At 42.9% G+C, this 12,432-nt stretch overlaps 1 protein-coding gene across 1 annotated transcript in view; it reads left to right on the top strand.

Moving 5' to 3' along the window:
- spata20 (spermatogenesis associated 20) overlaps positions 1–12,432 on the top strand; it is a 288,180-nt gene that overhangs the window by 7,829 nt on the left and 267,919 nt on the right. The window contains exons 2-4 of the mRNA XM_033044507.1: positions 6,931–7,092; positions 9,549–9,613; positions 10,696–10,850. Coding sequence (XP_032900398.1) covers positions 6,931–7,092; positions 9,549–9,613; positions 10,696–10,850 — 382 coding nt within the window. The remainder of the gene's footprint in view (positions 1–6,930; positions 7,093–9,548; positions 9,614–10,695; positions 10,851–12,432) is intronic.

Raw genomic sequence — 12,432 nt, 5'->3', positions numbered from 1 at the left:
GCATTTCCTGTGGTTGCAAGGGAAAGTGCCAGGAGAGGGGGTGGTTTGGGTGGGAAGGGACGAATTGATCAGTGAGTTACGGAGGGAGCGGTCTCTGCAGAAAGCAGACAGGGGAGCAGATGTGAAGATGTGGCCAGTGGTGGGATCCCGTTGGTAGACAAACAAGCGGGAGAAAATCAGCGGGTGAGGTAGCATCTATGGAGCGAAGGAAAAGGTGACCGGGTCAAGACCCTTCTTCAGACTGATGTCGGGGAGGGGGGGGGGGTGGGAAAAAGAAAGGAAGAGGCGGAGACAGTAGGCTGTGGGAGAGCTGGGAATGGGAGGGGGAGGAGGGAGAAAGCAAGGACTACCTGAAATTGGAGAAGCCAATGTTCATACCGCTGGGGTGTAAACTACCCAAGCGAAATATGAGGTGCTGTTCCTCCAATTTGCAGTGGGCCTCACTCTGGGCATGGAGGAGGCCCAGGACAGAAAGGTCGGATTCGGAATGGGAGGGGGAGTTGAAGTGCTGAGCCACCGGGAGATCAGGTTAGTTATTGTGAACTGAGTGGAGGTGTGCGAAGCGATCACCAAGCCTGCGCTTGGTCTCACCGAGGTTGATCATACGCTGATTAATCCAACCACATTTTTGTTTGGAAGTGGAAAGAAATAATATAAATTGCATCCATTGCAACTTGTAAAAAGAGTTGAGATACTGTATTATAATTTTGCTGCATGTCATTGTGGTATATATCATGTCTTGATTGGTGAATATGTTTAGTTTGTGACTTTATTTGAAGCAGAAATAATATGTGAATGCTTCATTGAGCATAATTCTGACTGATAACTATCCACTTCGTCCGAGCACATTATTGTACGCATCATGCAAACCGTCTTAAATGACCACCTAAACTGTCATTTGGCAACCTAAAAAGCTGCCTAGGTTGCCCGGCTGGAAACAGAGAAAAAAGGTTAAGTGAGAGCCCTGGACTGGCAGACCAAGGAAGACCTCCACAGCAGGCGACCGAATAATTATTTCTATAATAAAGAAAAATTCCCAAACACCTGTCCGCCAGATCATAAACACTCTTCAGGAGTCAGGTGTGGATTTGCTAATGACCACTGTCTGCAGAAGACTTTGTGAACAGAAATACAGAGGCTTTGGTCCTCATGTTGATAAACAGCAATAAAAGTTTCCAAAGGTGGTGGATAGAGTGGAAGAAAGACTGGGTGCTGAGAGCTCTCTTATATCTGAATTAAGGAGGCAATTAAACATACCTGAGCAATTACAAACGCCTGTGAAGCCATGTGTTCCAAACATTATGGCGCCCTGAAATGGGGGGACTATGTATAAAGACAGCTGTAATTTCTACATGGTGAAACCAAAATGTATAAAAACACCCTTTAATAAAATCTGACAATGTGCACTTTAACCACATGTGATTTTACTATTACTAATCTCAAATTGTGGAGTACAGAGGCAAATAAATAAATGCTGCGTCTTTGTCCCAAACATTATGGAGGGCATTTTAAGTGTTTCACATAGAGGCCAGTGGATTTCTATAATGAGCTGCCAGAGGTGATGGTAGAGGCAGATCCAATTACAACATTTAAAAGATATTCAGACAGTTATTTTGATAGGAAAGGCACAGATGGATACAGGCATAGAGCAGGCAAATGGGATTAGTTTAGACAGACATCGCAATCTGCATAGCAAATTGGGCTGTTTCTGTGCTGTATGATTTTATGATTCATGAGACAATTTTAGACAAGAAAGATGAAAGTGCTGGTTACTTGACCAGATGTCCATCCAGAAGTTCTTCTACCATTGCAGCAAGAAGGACTTTGGAGTTGGTTGAAGGCATTAAAGGGGCTGGAAATTTTGTAGTTGTACTGGTGGGGAATTAAAAATTTGAGGTTTGATCAAAGGGAAGAAGATTAACTTGTGGGTAGAGAGGAAACTATCAATAAACAAAAGAATCTTCCTATACTCCAAAGTGCACCTTGCTTTTGTGAACCAATGACATTCTTGCCTTCAGACAAATCTTGATGGTGGGACAATCATCCAAATTATGATAGTTAAATAATCCATCTTCTTGCCTGTGCTCTTACCTGCTAGGAAGGCTAGAGTTTAATTTGAAATTTTGCGAATGTCAGCCTTTCAAAGAAACAGAAACATAGACAATAGGTGCAGGAGTAGGCCATTCGGCCCCTTGAGCCAGCACCGCCATCTAATGTGATCATGGCTGATCATCTACAATCAGTACCCCGTTCCTGCCTTCTTCCCATATCCCTTAGTTCCACCAGCCCTAAGAGCTCTATCTAACTCTCTTTTGAATGCATCCAATGAATTGGCCTCCACTGCCTTCTGAGGCAGAGAATTCCACAAATTCACAAATCTGGGTGAAAAAATGTTTCCTCATCTCAGTTCTAAATGGCCTACCCCTTATTCTTAAACTGTGGCCCCTGGTTCTGGACTTCCCCAACATTGGGAACACGTTTCCCACATCTAGCTTGTCTAACCCGTAATAATTTAAAATGTTTCCATAAAATATCCTCTCATCCTTCCAAATTCCAGTGTATAGAAGCCTAGTCATTCCATTCTTTCATCGTATGACAGTCCCTCCATCCTGGGAATTAACCTTGTGAACCTACGCTGCACTTCCTCAATAACAAGAATGTCCTTCCTCAAATTAGAAGATCAAAACTGCACACAGTACTCCAGGTGTGGTCTCACTAGGGCCCTGTACAACTGCAGAAGCACCTCTTTGCTCCTATACTCAAATCCCCTTGTTATGAAGGCTCCCCAATAGTCACTGCCTGCCATTCTGAAAGGGACCCATTAATTCCTAATCTTTGTTTCCTGTCTGCTAACAAATTTTCCATCCATGTCAATATCCTACCCCTAAGAGAGCGTACAGAGGAGATTTACTAGAATGTTGCCTGGGTTTCAGCAACTAAGTTACAGAGAAAGGTTGAACAAGTTAGGGCTTTATTCTTTGGAGCGCAGAAGGTTAAGGGGGGACTTGATAGAGGTCTTTAAAATGATGAGAGGGATAGACAGAGTTGACGTGGATAAGCTTTTCCCACTGAGAGTAGGGAAGATTCAAACAAGGGGACATGACTTGAGAATTAAGGGACAGAAGTTTAGGGGTAACATGAGGGGGAACATCTTTACTCAGAGAGTGGTGGCTGTGTGGAATGAGCTTCCAGTGAAGGTGGTGGAGGCAGGTTCGTTTTTATCGTTTAAAAATAAATTGGATAGTTATATGGACGGGAAAGGAATGGTCTGAGCGCAGGTATATGGGACTAGGGGAGAATACGTGTTCGGCACGGACTAGAAGGGTCGAGATGGCCTGTTTCCGTGCTGTAATTGTTATATGGTTATATGGTTAATACCATGTGCTCTATAGTTGCCCACTAATCTTCTGTGCGGGACCTTATCAAAGGCCATGAAAGACCTCTGGGGAAAGAATCGAGAGGAAAACCCTAGTGTTGGCAGGATTTGAGAATCATAAACTGCAAGGTTGTCCATTCCTTCCAAGTTTGCTGAATTTACCAGATGCAATATCTTGTATACCAAATGTTAATATTAATTGGTCTTACTTTTATTACTTGCTTCATCCCTAATCATGATTGCTAGAGTTCATCCCCGTGTCCTTTATTGTTGGAATTTACCATGTGCTTTTGTGCAAAACATGGATATTTGCCAATTGGTAAACTGTGGGTTGCTAAATAAAAAAGTAATTGTAATGATGGTCTGGATAAATTTAGCAAACTGTTTACATTGTTGGTTCCATAATCCCTAAACTTGTATAATAGCCAATGCTTTGACAATCTGATATTGAATATCCATCTTCAAATGTAGCACGTGCTCTTTGTTTTACTTTGTTCTGGATGTGGTGGAATAACTTGCAGTGGTTGACTTTATATTTAGTCTCTTTGAAGTCATAACAATATCAATCATATCACTTCCCAATGTCTCCGAAAAGTCTCAAAAAGTCTGCAGAAAGAAAGAGAGTTGAATTGTATGATTGCCGATGTAAAGGCTTTAAATGCTGCTAAACTACAGATCTTTATAAATTCTATCAATTGATTTCTGTCAGTTAGAAACATTGAAAATAGGAGCAGGAGGCCGTTCGGCCCTTTGATCCAGCACCATCATTCAATGTGATGATGGCTGATCATCCACAATCACTACCTTGTTCCTACCTTCTCCCCATATCCCTTGATTCCGCTAGACTTAAGAGCTCTATCTAACTCTCTTATGAATGCATCCAGTGAATCGGCCTCCATGCCTTCTGAGGCCGAGATTTCCTCAAATTCACAAATCTGGGTGAAAACATTTTTCTTCATCTCAGTTATAAATGGCTCACCCCTTATTCTTAAACTGTGGCCCCTGCTTTTGGACTCCCCCAACATCGGGAACATCTTTCCTGCATGTAGCATGTCCACTTCCTTAATAATTTTATATGTTTCTGAAAGATACCCTCTCATCCTTCTAAATTCCAGTGAATACAAGCCCGGTCGTTCCATTCTATCATCGTATGACACTCCCGCCATCCCGGGAATTAACCTCGTGAACCTACTGCACTCCCTCAATAGCAAGAAAGTTATGTTATACGTCTTCTCTTTTATTTTTATACTGTCCTTGACTTCCCTTGTCAGCCACGGTCGTCTCTTACTCCCCTTAGAGTCTTTCTTCCTCTTTGGAATGAAATGATCCTGCATCATCTGGATTATTCCCAGAAATACCTGCCATTACTGTTCCACCGTCATCCCTGCTAGGGTCCCTTTCCAGTCAACTTTGGCCAGCTCCTCCCTCATGCCCCCATAGTCCCCTTTGTTCAACTACAATGCTGACGCTTCCGATTTTACCTTCTCCCTCTCAAATTGCAGATTAAAACTCATCATATTATGGTCACTCCCTCCTAATGGTTCCTTTACCTTGAGTTCCCTTATCAAATCCGGTTCATTACATAACACTAAATCCAGAATTGCCTTCTCCCTGTTAGGCTCCAGTACAAGCTGCTCTAAGAATCCATCTCGGAGGCACTCTACAAACTCCTTTTCTTGGGGTCCAGTACCAACCTGATTTTCCCAGTCTACATGCATGTTGAAATCTCCCTTAGCCACCGTAGCATTACCTTTGCTACATGCCAATTTTAACTCCTGAATCAATTTGCACCGTATATCTAGGCTACTGTTTGGGGGCCTGTAGGTATCTCCCATTAGGATCTTTTTACCCTTACAATTTCTCAGTTCTATCCACAATGACTCTATATCTACTGATTCTATGTCACCCCTCGCAAGGGACTGAATTTCATTCCTTACCAACAGAGCTACCCCACCCCCTCTGCCCACCTGTCCGTCTTTTCGTTAGGACACATACCCCTGAATATTCAGTTCCCAGCTCTGATCCTCTTGCAGCTATGTCTCTGTAATACCCACAACATCATACTTACCAATCTCTAACTGAGCCTCAAGCTCATCCACTTAATTTCTTATACTTTGCGCATTGATATATAGTATAACATTTTAAATTTTGTATTTACCTCCCCTCTCACACCAGTTCCTATTTCACCTCTTATTCCTTCTTGGTTCTTGGTTTCTTGGTCCTCCAAAATATTCCAAATGGAATTTAAACTGGAGGTGGTGAAGGGAGGGCTTAAGTCAGAAACGGTTATTGGGAAGAAAGAGCTACTTTAAATTTAGTTGCATCTGGTTGGGTAACTATAGTAGGGTGGAGATTATTCCATGCTTTAATTGTGCGGGGGAAGAACGAATTGCTGTACACATCTGTCTTTGTAGCTGGGATCACAAATTGGATCGAAAGCCCTCGTCTGCTCCTAATTGGTTTGGGTTTGGTGTAGGTCTTGTAATCTATGTCGAGCTGACCATTTAACATTTTGTAAAAACAGGTCAAACGGTGAGCTTCTCGTCTGTCTTGGAGAGGGTTCCACCCCAGAGAATTCAGAAGTTTGGTGACACTCGCTTCTCTCTCATAGGTGTTAGTAACAAATCGAACTGCCTGCTTTGGACACGTTCGATGGAAGAAATGTTTTTATTTGTGTATGGGTCCCATGCTGCAACTGCGTAGTCCAAATGAGGTCTAACGAGGGTGAAGTATAGCTTCTCCTTGACAGAAATTGAACAATGATGAAAGTTGCGCCTCAGAAAGTTTAGGACACCTGTTGCTTTCACCGTTGCATGATGAGTCTGACCATTCCAACCATTCTTGAACTTTTCGTCCCATTAATTTAGGTGTCTTTCGTAACTTTTGCTGTACTCTCTTTCTCTTTAACTCCATCCTTATACTCCCAATTTGTCAACCCCTCCTCCCCACTATTTAGTTTAAACCCACCCGTTTGGCACTAGCAAACCTTTCATCTCATCTCAACGTATGTGGGGTTTTTTTAATGGTGGAATCATCCGTTTTGTCCCAAAATTGGCTTCAATTTTGCTGAAAATAATTAGCCTCTGCCTTTCTTGCCAGGAACGATTCAGAATTATTTTACCCCTCAAATGCTGTTTGCATTAGCAGAGAATCCAAAATATTTACAATAGGCAAAAAGTACAATTTTGTAATTAAAACCAGAAATTGTTGGCAATAGAAGGTCGAGTGGCAGCTGTGGAAAGAAGAATGGAGAAAATGTTTCTGGTTGATGTTTATAACCGATGCGAAGCCATCAATCAGAAAGCTCCACAGATGTTGCAAATTTTTATCAATTTTTATTTTTAGTTCTGAGCACCAGCATCTCAGGTTTTTTGCTAAGGTGTTTACATATAATGGTGTCCCTTGATTGAATCAAGTTATGTGGGCTACCTTATGCTTTCTTTGGATATCAATGTTGTATTCCAAAATTAGGAAAGTAAGTTATGATAAAATGTACTTAAATATAATTGGCTATTATCATGTAATGGAGAGAGATTTTCTGCTTGAATCAACAGGAGCTATCCCAGGAGAGGTCTTGGAAGGACAATTTTTCTAAGCATGGCAACAGGAGGCAGTGAGGAGCCACCATCTTCATCGGGCCGAAAGAGATACTCCAATCGGTTGATCCATGAGAAGTCCTCTTACTTGTTGCAACATGCACATAACCCTGTGGACTGGTAATCAAGCAGCACGTTATACATCTCAGTGGAAATGGTTGGAAATTATATCTGACATGTTGGGAGATTTAAAATAATGTTATTTGTGATTATGATGCGCATCAATTCTGCACATTATTCTGCGCATCTATCTAATTGTATAATAATGATTTGGACGAGGGGATTGAAGGCTGTGTGGCAAAGTTTGCGGATGATACGAAAATAGGTGGAGGGGCAGGTAGTGTACATAAAGCAGGAATTCTGCAGAAGGGCTTAGATAGGTTGGGGGAGTGGGCAGAAAAGTGGCAGATGGAATATAGTGTAGCAAAGTGTGGAGTCATGCATTTTGGTAGTAGGAATAAAGGCATAGACTATTTTATAAATGGTGTGAGATTCCAGAAATAGGAGGTGCAAAGGGACTTGGAAGTGCTAGTGCAGGATTCCCAAAAAGTTAATCTGCAAGTCGAATCAGTAGCAAAGAAAGCAAACTCGATGCTAGCATTTATTTCAAGAGGGCTTGTATACAAAAACAGGGATGTACTGTTGAGGCTCTTTAAGACGCTGGTAAGGACGCATTTGGAATATTGTGAGCAATTTTGGGCACCATCTCTGAGGAAGGATGTGCTGGCTCTGGAGAGGGTCCAGAGGAGGTTCACAAGAATGATCCTAGGAATGAGTAGGTTAACCTATGATGAGCATTTGTCGGCACTGGACCTGTACTCACTGGAGTTTGGAAGAGTGAGGGGGGACCTCATTGAAACATACAGAATAGTGAAAGGCTTGGATAAAGTGGATGTGGAGAGGATGTTTCCATTAGTGGGAGAGTCTAGAACTAGTCATAACCTCAGAATTAAAGGACGTTCTTTTAGGAAGGAGATGAGGAGAAATGTCGTTAGTCAGAGGGTGGTGAATCTGTGGAATTCTTTGCCACAGAAGGCTATAGAGGTCAAGTCAGTGGATATTTTTAAGGCAGAGATAGATAGATTCTTTGATTAGTACAGGTGTCAGAGGTTAGGGGGAGAAGGCAGGGGAATGGGGTAGGAGGGAGAAATATATCAGGCATGATTGAATGGTGGAGTGGACTTGATGGGCTGAATGGCCTAATTCTACTCCTATTCCTTATGACATCTGTTATGAGGAGCTGCGTGTTATGTGGACAAACCCTCTCACTATTTAGTTCCTTGAGGTAGGTTAGCAATTGATCAAACATTTCCCCCAGTCTCTTGTATTGTACATCATAGAGATTCATCCGAGTTTAAGTCTGAAATATACGCAAACGTATTTTTTAAGCAGATGGGGAAAAATGGAAATGCTTGCTTTTTCTCTCTAGCACTCTTGTCATAGTAATCGATGCTGTGGATGATGTTTTGTATGGAGGCATTTTGTGTATTTTTTTGGTTACAATTCTGCATACTTTCTGATCAGCTTACAGCGTAGATGAACAAGGCACATTAGAGAACTGCAAGTTGTCCTGTATAGTGTTGGCTCATTGAGAAATTATTTTACCCTTATTTTCTTTGTTTTTTTACTTGGCCTGCCCCAACTTCTGCCAGGCATGACATGGTGGGGTTTGAACTGTGGCTAGTACACTCATATTGTGTATGCTTATGTTGTGACCAATGTAGGAAAAAAGGAGTTGTTGAAAATTAAGTCTAAGGCTCATAAAACTTACCATCCATTATGCTGGCAACTGAATGATTAAAGGGCCTGTCTCACGAGCATGCGACTGCATGCGGCAAGCACGACCTAACGTGGTCGCTTGAGCCGTACGGCCTCGCGGGGCCGGTCCCACTTCGATCGCCGGAGCCGTATGGAGTTGTGCGGAGCTGGTCCCGAAATCGCGCGGGGCTCTGAAAAACTGACACTGTCCAAAAATTCCGCGTGGCAACGGCCTGCCGGCCCGCTGCCACATTGAGGCCGTACACACCGCCTCGATGGGCGTGCGCAGCGTCTCGACGCCGTACACAGCATCTTGACACCGTACGCAGCGTCTTGACGCTGTACGCCTAGCGCGAACTTCTCGCGGACTTCGCTCAAACTTCACATCAACTCGTACGGGATCACTCAACCTCCGCGCGGCCCCCGCTTCCGGTTTGGTCGCTCTTGCCGCATGCAGTCGCATGCTCGTGGGACAGGCCCTTTACTGTGGTTGATAAATCACTGAAATCAAATTGCTAACTCGGACACAAAGCTGAAGTGTTGTGTGAACCATAGATTCAAACTTGTCTTTTCCTCGCAGATGTGCTGCATTCACCATATTGATAAATAAATTTGTCCTTGGCCTTCAATAGCTAAATGTGTGATAACGAAACAGATGCACATTGTACATGGCTCTTAGAACCTGTTTCCACTGAGGTGAAAATGTATGTACTCTGTAAGTGTCTGGGGCTTGTGAAGTTCTCCTAATATTTGTCTTGCACTATACTCTATCCCCAAATGTTATATTCACAATTATTGAGTCATTCTGTTTCATCCAGGTATCCGTGGGGACCAGAAGCTTTTGCCAAAGCAAAGAAGGAACACAAGCCAATATTTCTGTCAGGTAAACCCAGGTCTAGCTATTTTTTTCTTTTCCACATTTCCTCTCTGTTCTCGGTTTAGATTTAAGTTTTAAATGGCGTTTAATTTGGATAAATGTGAGGTGTTGACTAATGGTAAGACAATCCAGGGTAGGAATTGTGCAATAAAAGGCAGAGGAGTGTTGTAGAACTGAGAGACCCAGGAGGGGTCCATGAAAATTGCAAACATATAGACAAGATGGTGAATAAGGCGTATGGCATATTGCCTTTACTGGTCAAGGTATTAGTGAGAGTTGAAACCACATGTTATGACTGTATAAGGCGTTGGTAAGGCCACCCACATGTGGAGTAATGTGTACAGTTCTGGTTGCCCTACTGGAGGAAGAATGTCATTAAACTGTAAATGGTGGGGAAGGGATTTACAAGGACTTTGAGCAAAAAAAAACTGCTGGAGGAACTTAGTGGTTCAGGCAACATCGGTGGAGGGAACGGACAGATGACATTTCGGGTTGCGATCCTTCTTCAGACCAAAATGTCACGGTCTATTCCCTCCATAGATGCTGTCTGACCTGCTGAGTTCTTTTTTTAATCAGTTTTTTTTTGATAAAGATTCTAGCACCTGCAGTTTCTTGTGTCTCCATTTTACAAGAATGTTTACGGGGCTGGGGAGTTTAAATTATGAGGAGAGTTAGAAATGCTAGGTCTTTCTTTCCTGGGGCATTGGAGGCTGTGTGGTGGCCTTAGAGATAAATAAAATCATGAGGGGCATAGATAAAGTGAATAGCTGCTGTCCTTTCCCCAGGTCTAGAGGGATTTGGCTTAAGGTGAGAGAGGAAAGGTTTAAAAGGGATCTGATGGGCAACTTTTTCAACAGAGGGGATTGTTATATGGAATGAGCTGTCAGGCGAAGTGGCAGAGGTGGGAAGACACGTGGACAGGTACATAGACAGGAGAGATTTGGAGGGAATATTGATCAGACGCAGGCAAGTGGAAGTTGTTCGGTTAGGCAACTTGGTCGCCGTGGGCAGGTTTGGCCAAAGGGCCTGTTTCAGTACTGTGTGTTCTGTTCAATCTCAAGTGTTTTTTTATTTCTACCCTTTTCCAGTTGGGTATTCCACATGCCACTGGTGCCATGTTATGGAACGAGAATCATTTGAAAATGAAGAGATTGGTAAAATAATGAACGAGAACTTTGTTTGCATCAAGGTTGATCGGGAAGAGCGGCCAGATGTTGACAAAGTTTACATGGCGTTTGTGCAGGTGAGCTGACTGTTTGAAATTGCCTGCAATTCTCCCCTTTTCATTCAAGCTGGTTATGAAGGGCACAATCAACCAACCATGGGCAGATCCTTGTGATCTTCCTCTCTGGGATGATGTGGCTGATGAGGCCAATTTGGGAATGGCCAACTCTTCCACAGGTGGGATGGGTGATGGGATCGGGGGCCATTAGTTTGTGCGTTGGTGTTCCTCTGCAGTTTATGCCTGTGTTCACTCTCAATGTGCAACCTTGAGGTTCTCAATAACAACCCAAATGCAGTCTACATTCCGCAGTCATGGGCCAAGCATTCAGTGGGAATGCTGTACTTCTTTATAGAAGCTTTAAGAATGCCCTTGAACCTTCTCCTTCATCTGCCTGGTAGCCTATTCCCATGAGAGCTAGGTAGAAAATGACTGCCAAGAAATCTGGTGTTTGGCATGCAAACAATGTGGCCTGCCTAGTGCAGCCAACTGAGTGTAGCTAGGACATCAATGTTGGGGTTGTTGTGGAGACAGCATTGGTGGTATTTTCTTATGTCTTGAGAAGCCTTCTGTAGCTAGTCCAGATCTTAGTGGCATGTAAAAGGACAGAGATGATTGTTCCCCAGTAGATCAGATATTTTGTGCCAGGTCTGACAGCTTGATCTTCAAACTCTGATTTTCTCAATTGAACACTGAACAAGACAGATCGTTCATAGCTGTGCTAATGCATAATCATGAGTTTGACCATCATTCCTCATCAATGAGAGAGGTGGGGGTAACTGAGACATGGGAAATGGTCCATGTTTTCCAGGGTCTTGCAGTGAATCTTTATCAGAGAGCAGTGTGATACAATGGGGAAGGTAAGGCAAGGCATTTGTCTAAAGCCTACTGTATTGTAGAAGTTTATGGTGGTTGATCCCAGAAAATTGTAAATGCAAGTGATATCATGGGACATAATAAAAAAGGAACTGCAGAACCAAAGATAGACACAAACTGCTGGAGTAACTCAGCAGGTCAGGCAGCATCTCTGGAGAAAATGGATAGGTGAAGTTTTGGGTTGGGACACATCTTCAGATAGATAATATGATAGGACGGAGAGGTAGATTGCAACAGATGGAGCTATGTTTACTTTTTTGTTTAGCAGAATGAGATGTAACACACAGTTCACACTTCTGAACAAAATTGAGTCCAAACTGCAAATAAATAAAAGTTGACAGATTGAGTGGCTCTGCCACCTCAGTGGTTCCATGTTCCAATTTAGACAAATGTTTCCTTTGAAAGACAACACCTTTGAGAGTGCAGCAGAAGTGGATATATTTGCTGCTGATTGCAGAATATTCATGAACTCGTCAGCAAATGAAGTAGTACACGTCTGCCTGCAGCAAGACTAGACAACATATAGTCACAGGATGATAAGTGGCAAGGAAAATTTACATCACAGAAGTGTCAGTCATTGACCAACTATCCTTGACCTTCATTGTCATACAGTCAGCATCTTGAGGCTTATCACTGACGAGAAGATCAACTGGACTAGATGCATAAATACTGTGAATGTAGCACCAGGTCAGACTGGGTATCTTGTGGTGACTGATGCAACCCCTAA

The sequence above is a fragment of the Amblyraja radiata genome, chromosome 26 (genome assembly GCF_010909765.2).
Source record: "Amblyraja radiata isolate CabotCenter1 chromosome 26, sAmbRad1.1.pri, whole genome shotgun sequence".
Lineage (NCBI taxonomy): Eukaryota > Metazoa > Chordata > Chondrichthyes > Rajiformes > Rajidae > Amblyraja > Amblyraja radiata.
Note: the sequence above shows the minus strand (reverse complement) of the source record. Positions and strands in the feature narration are given on the sequence as shown.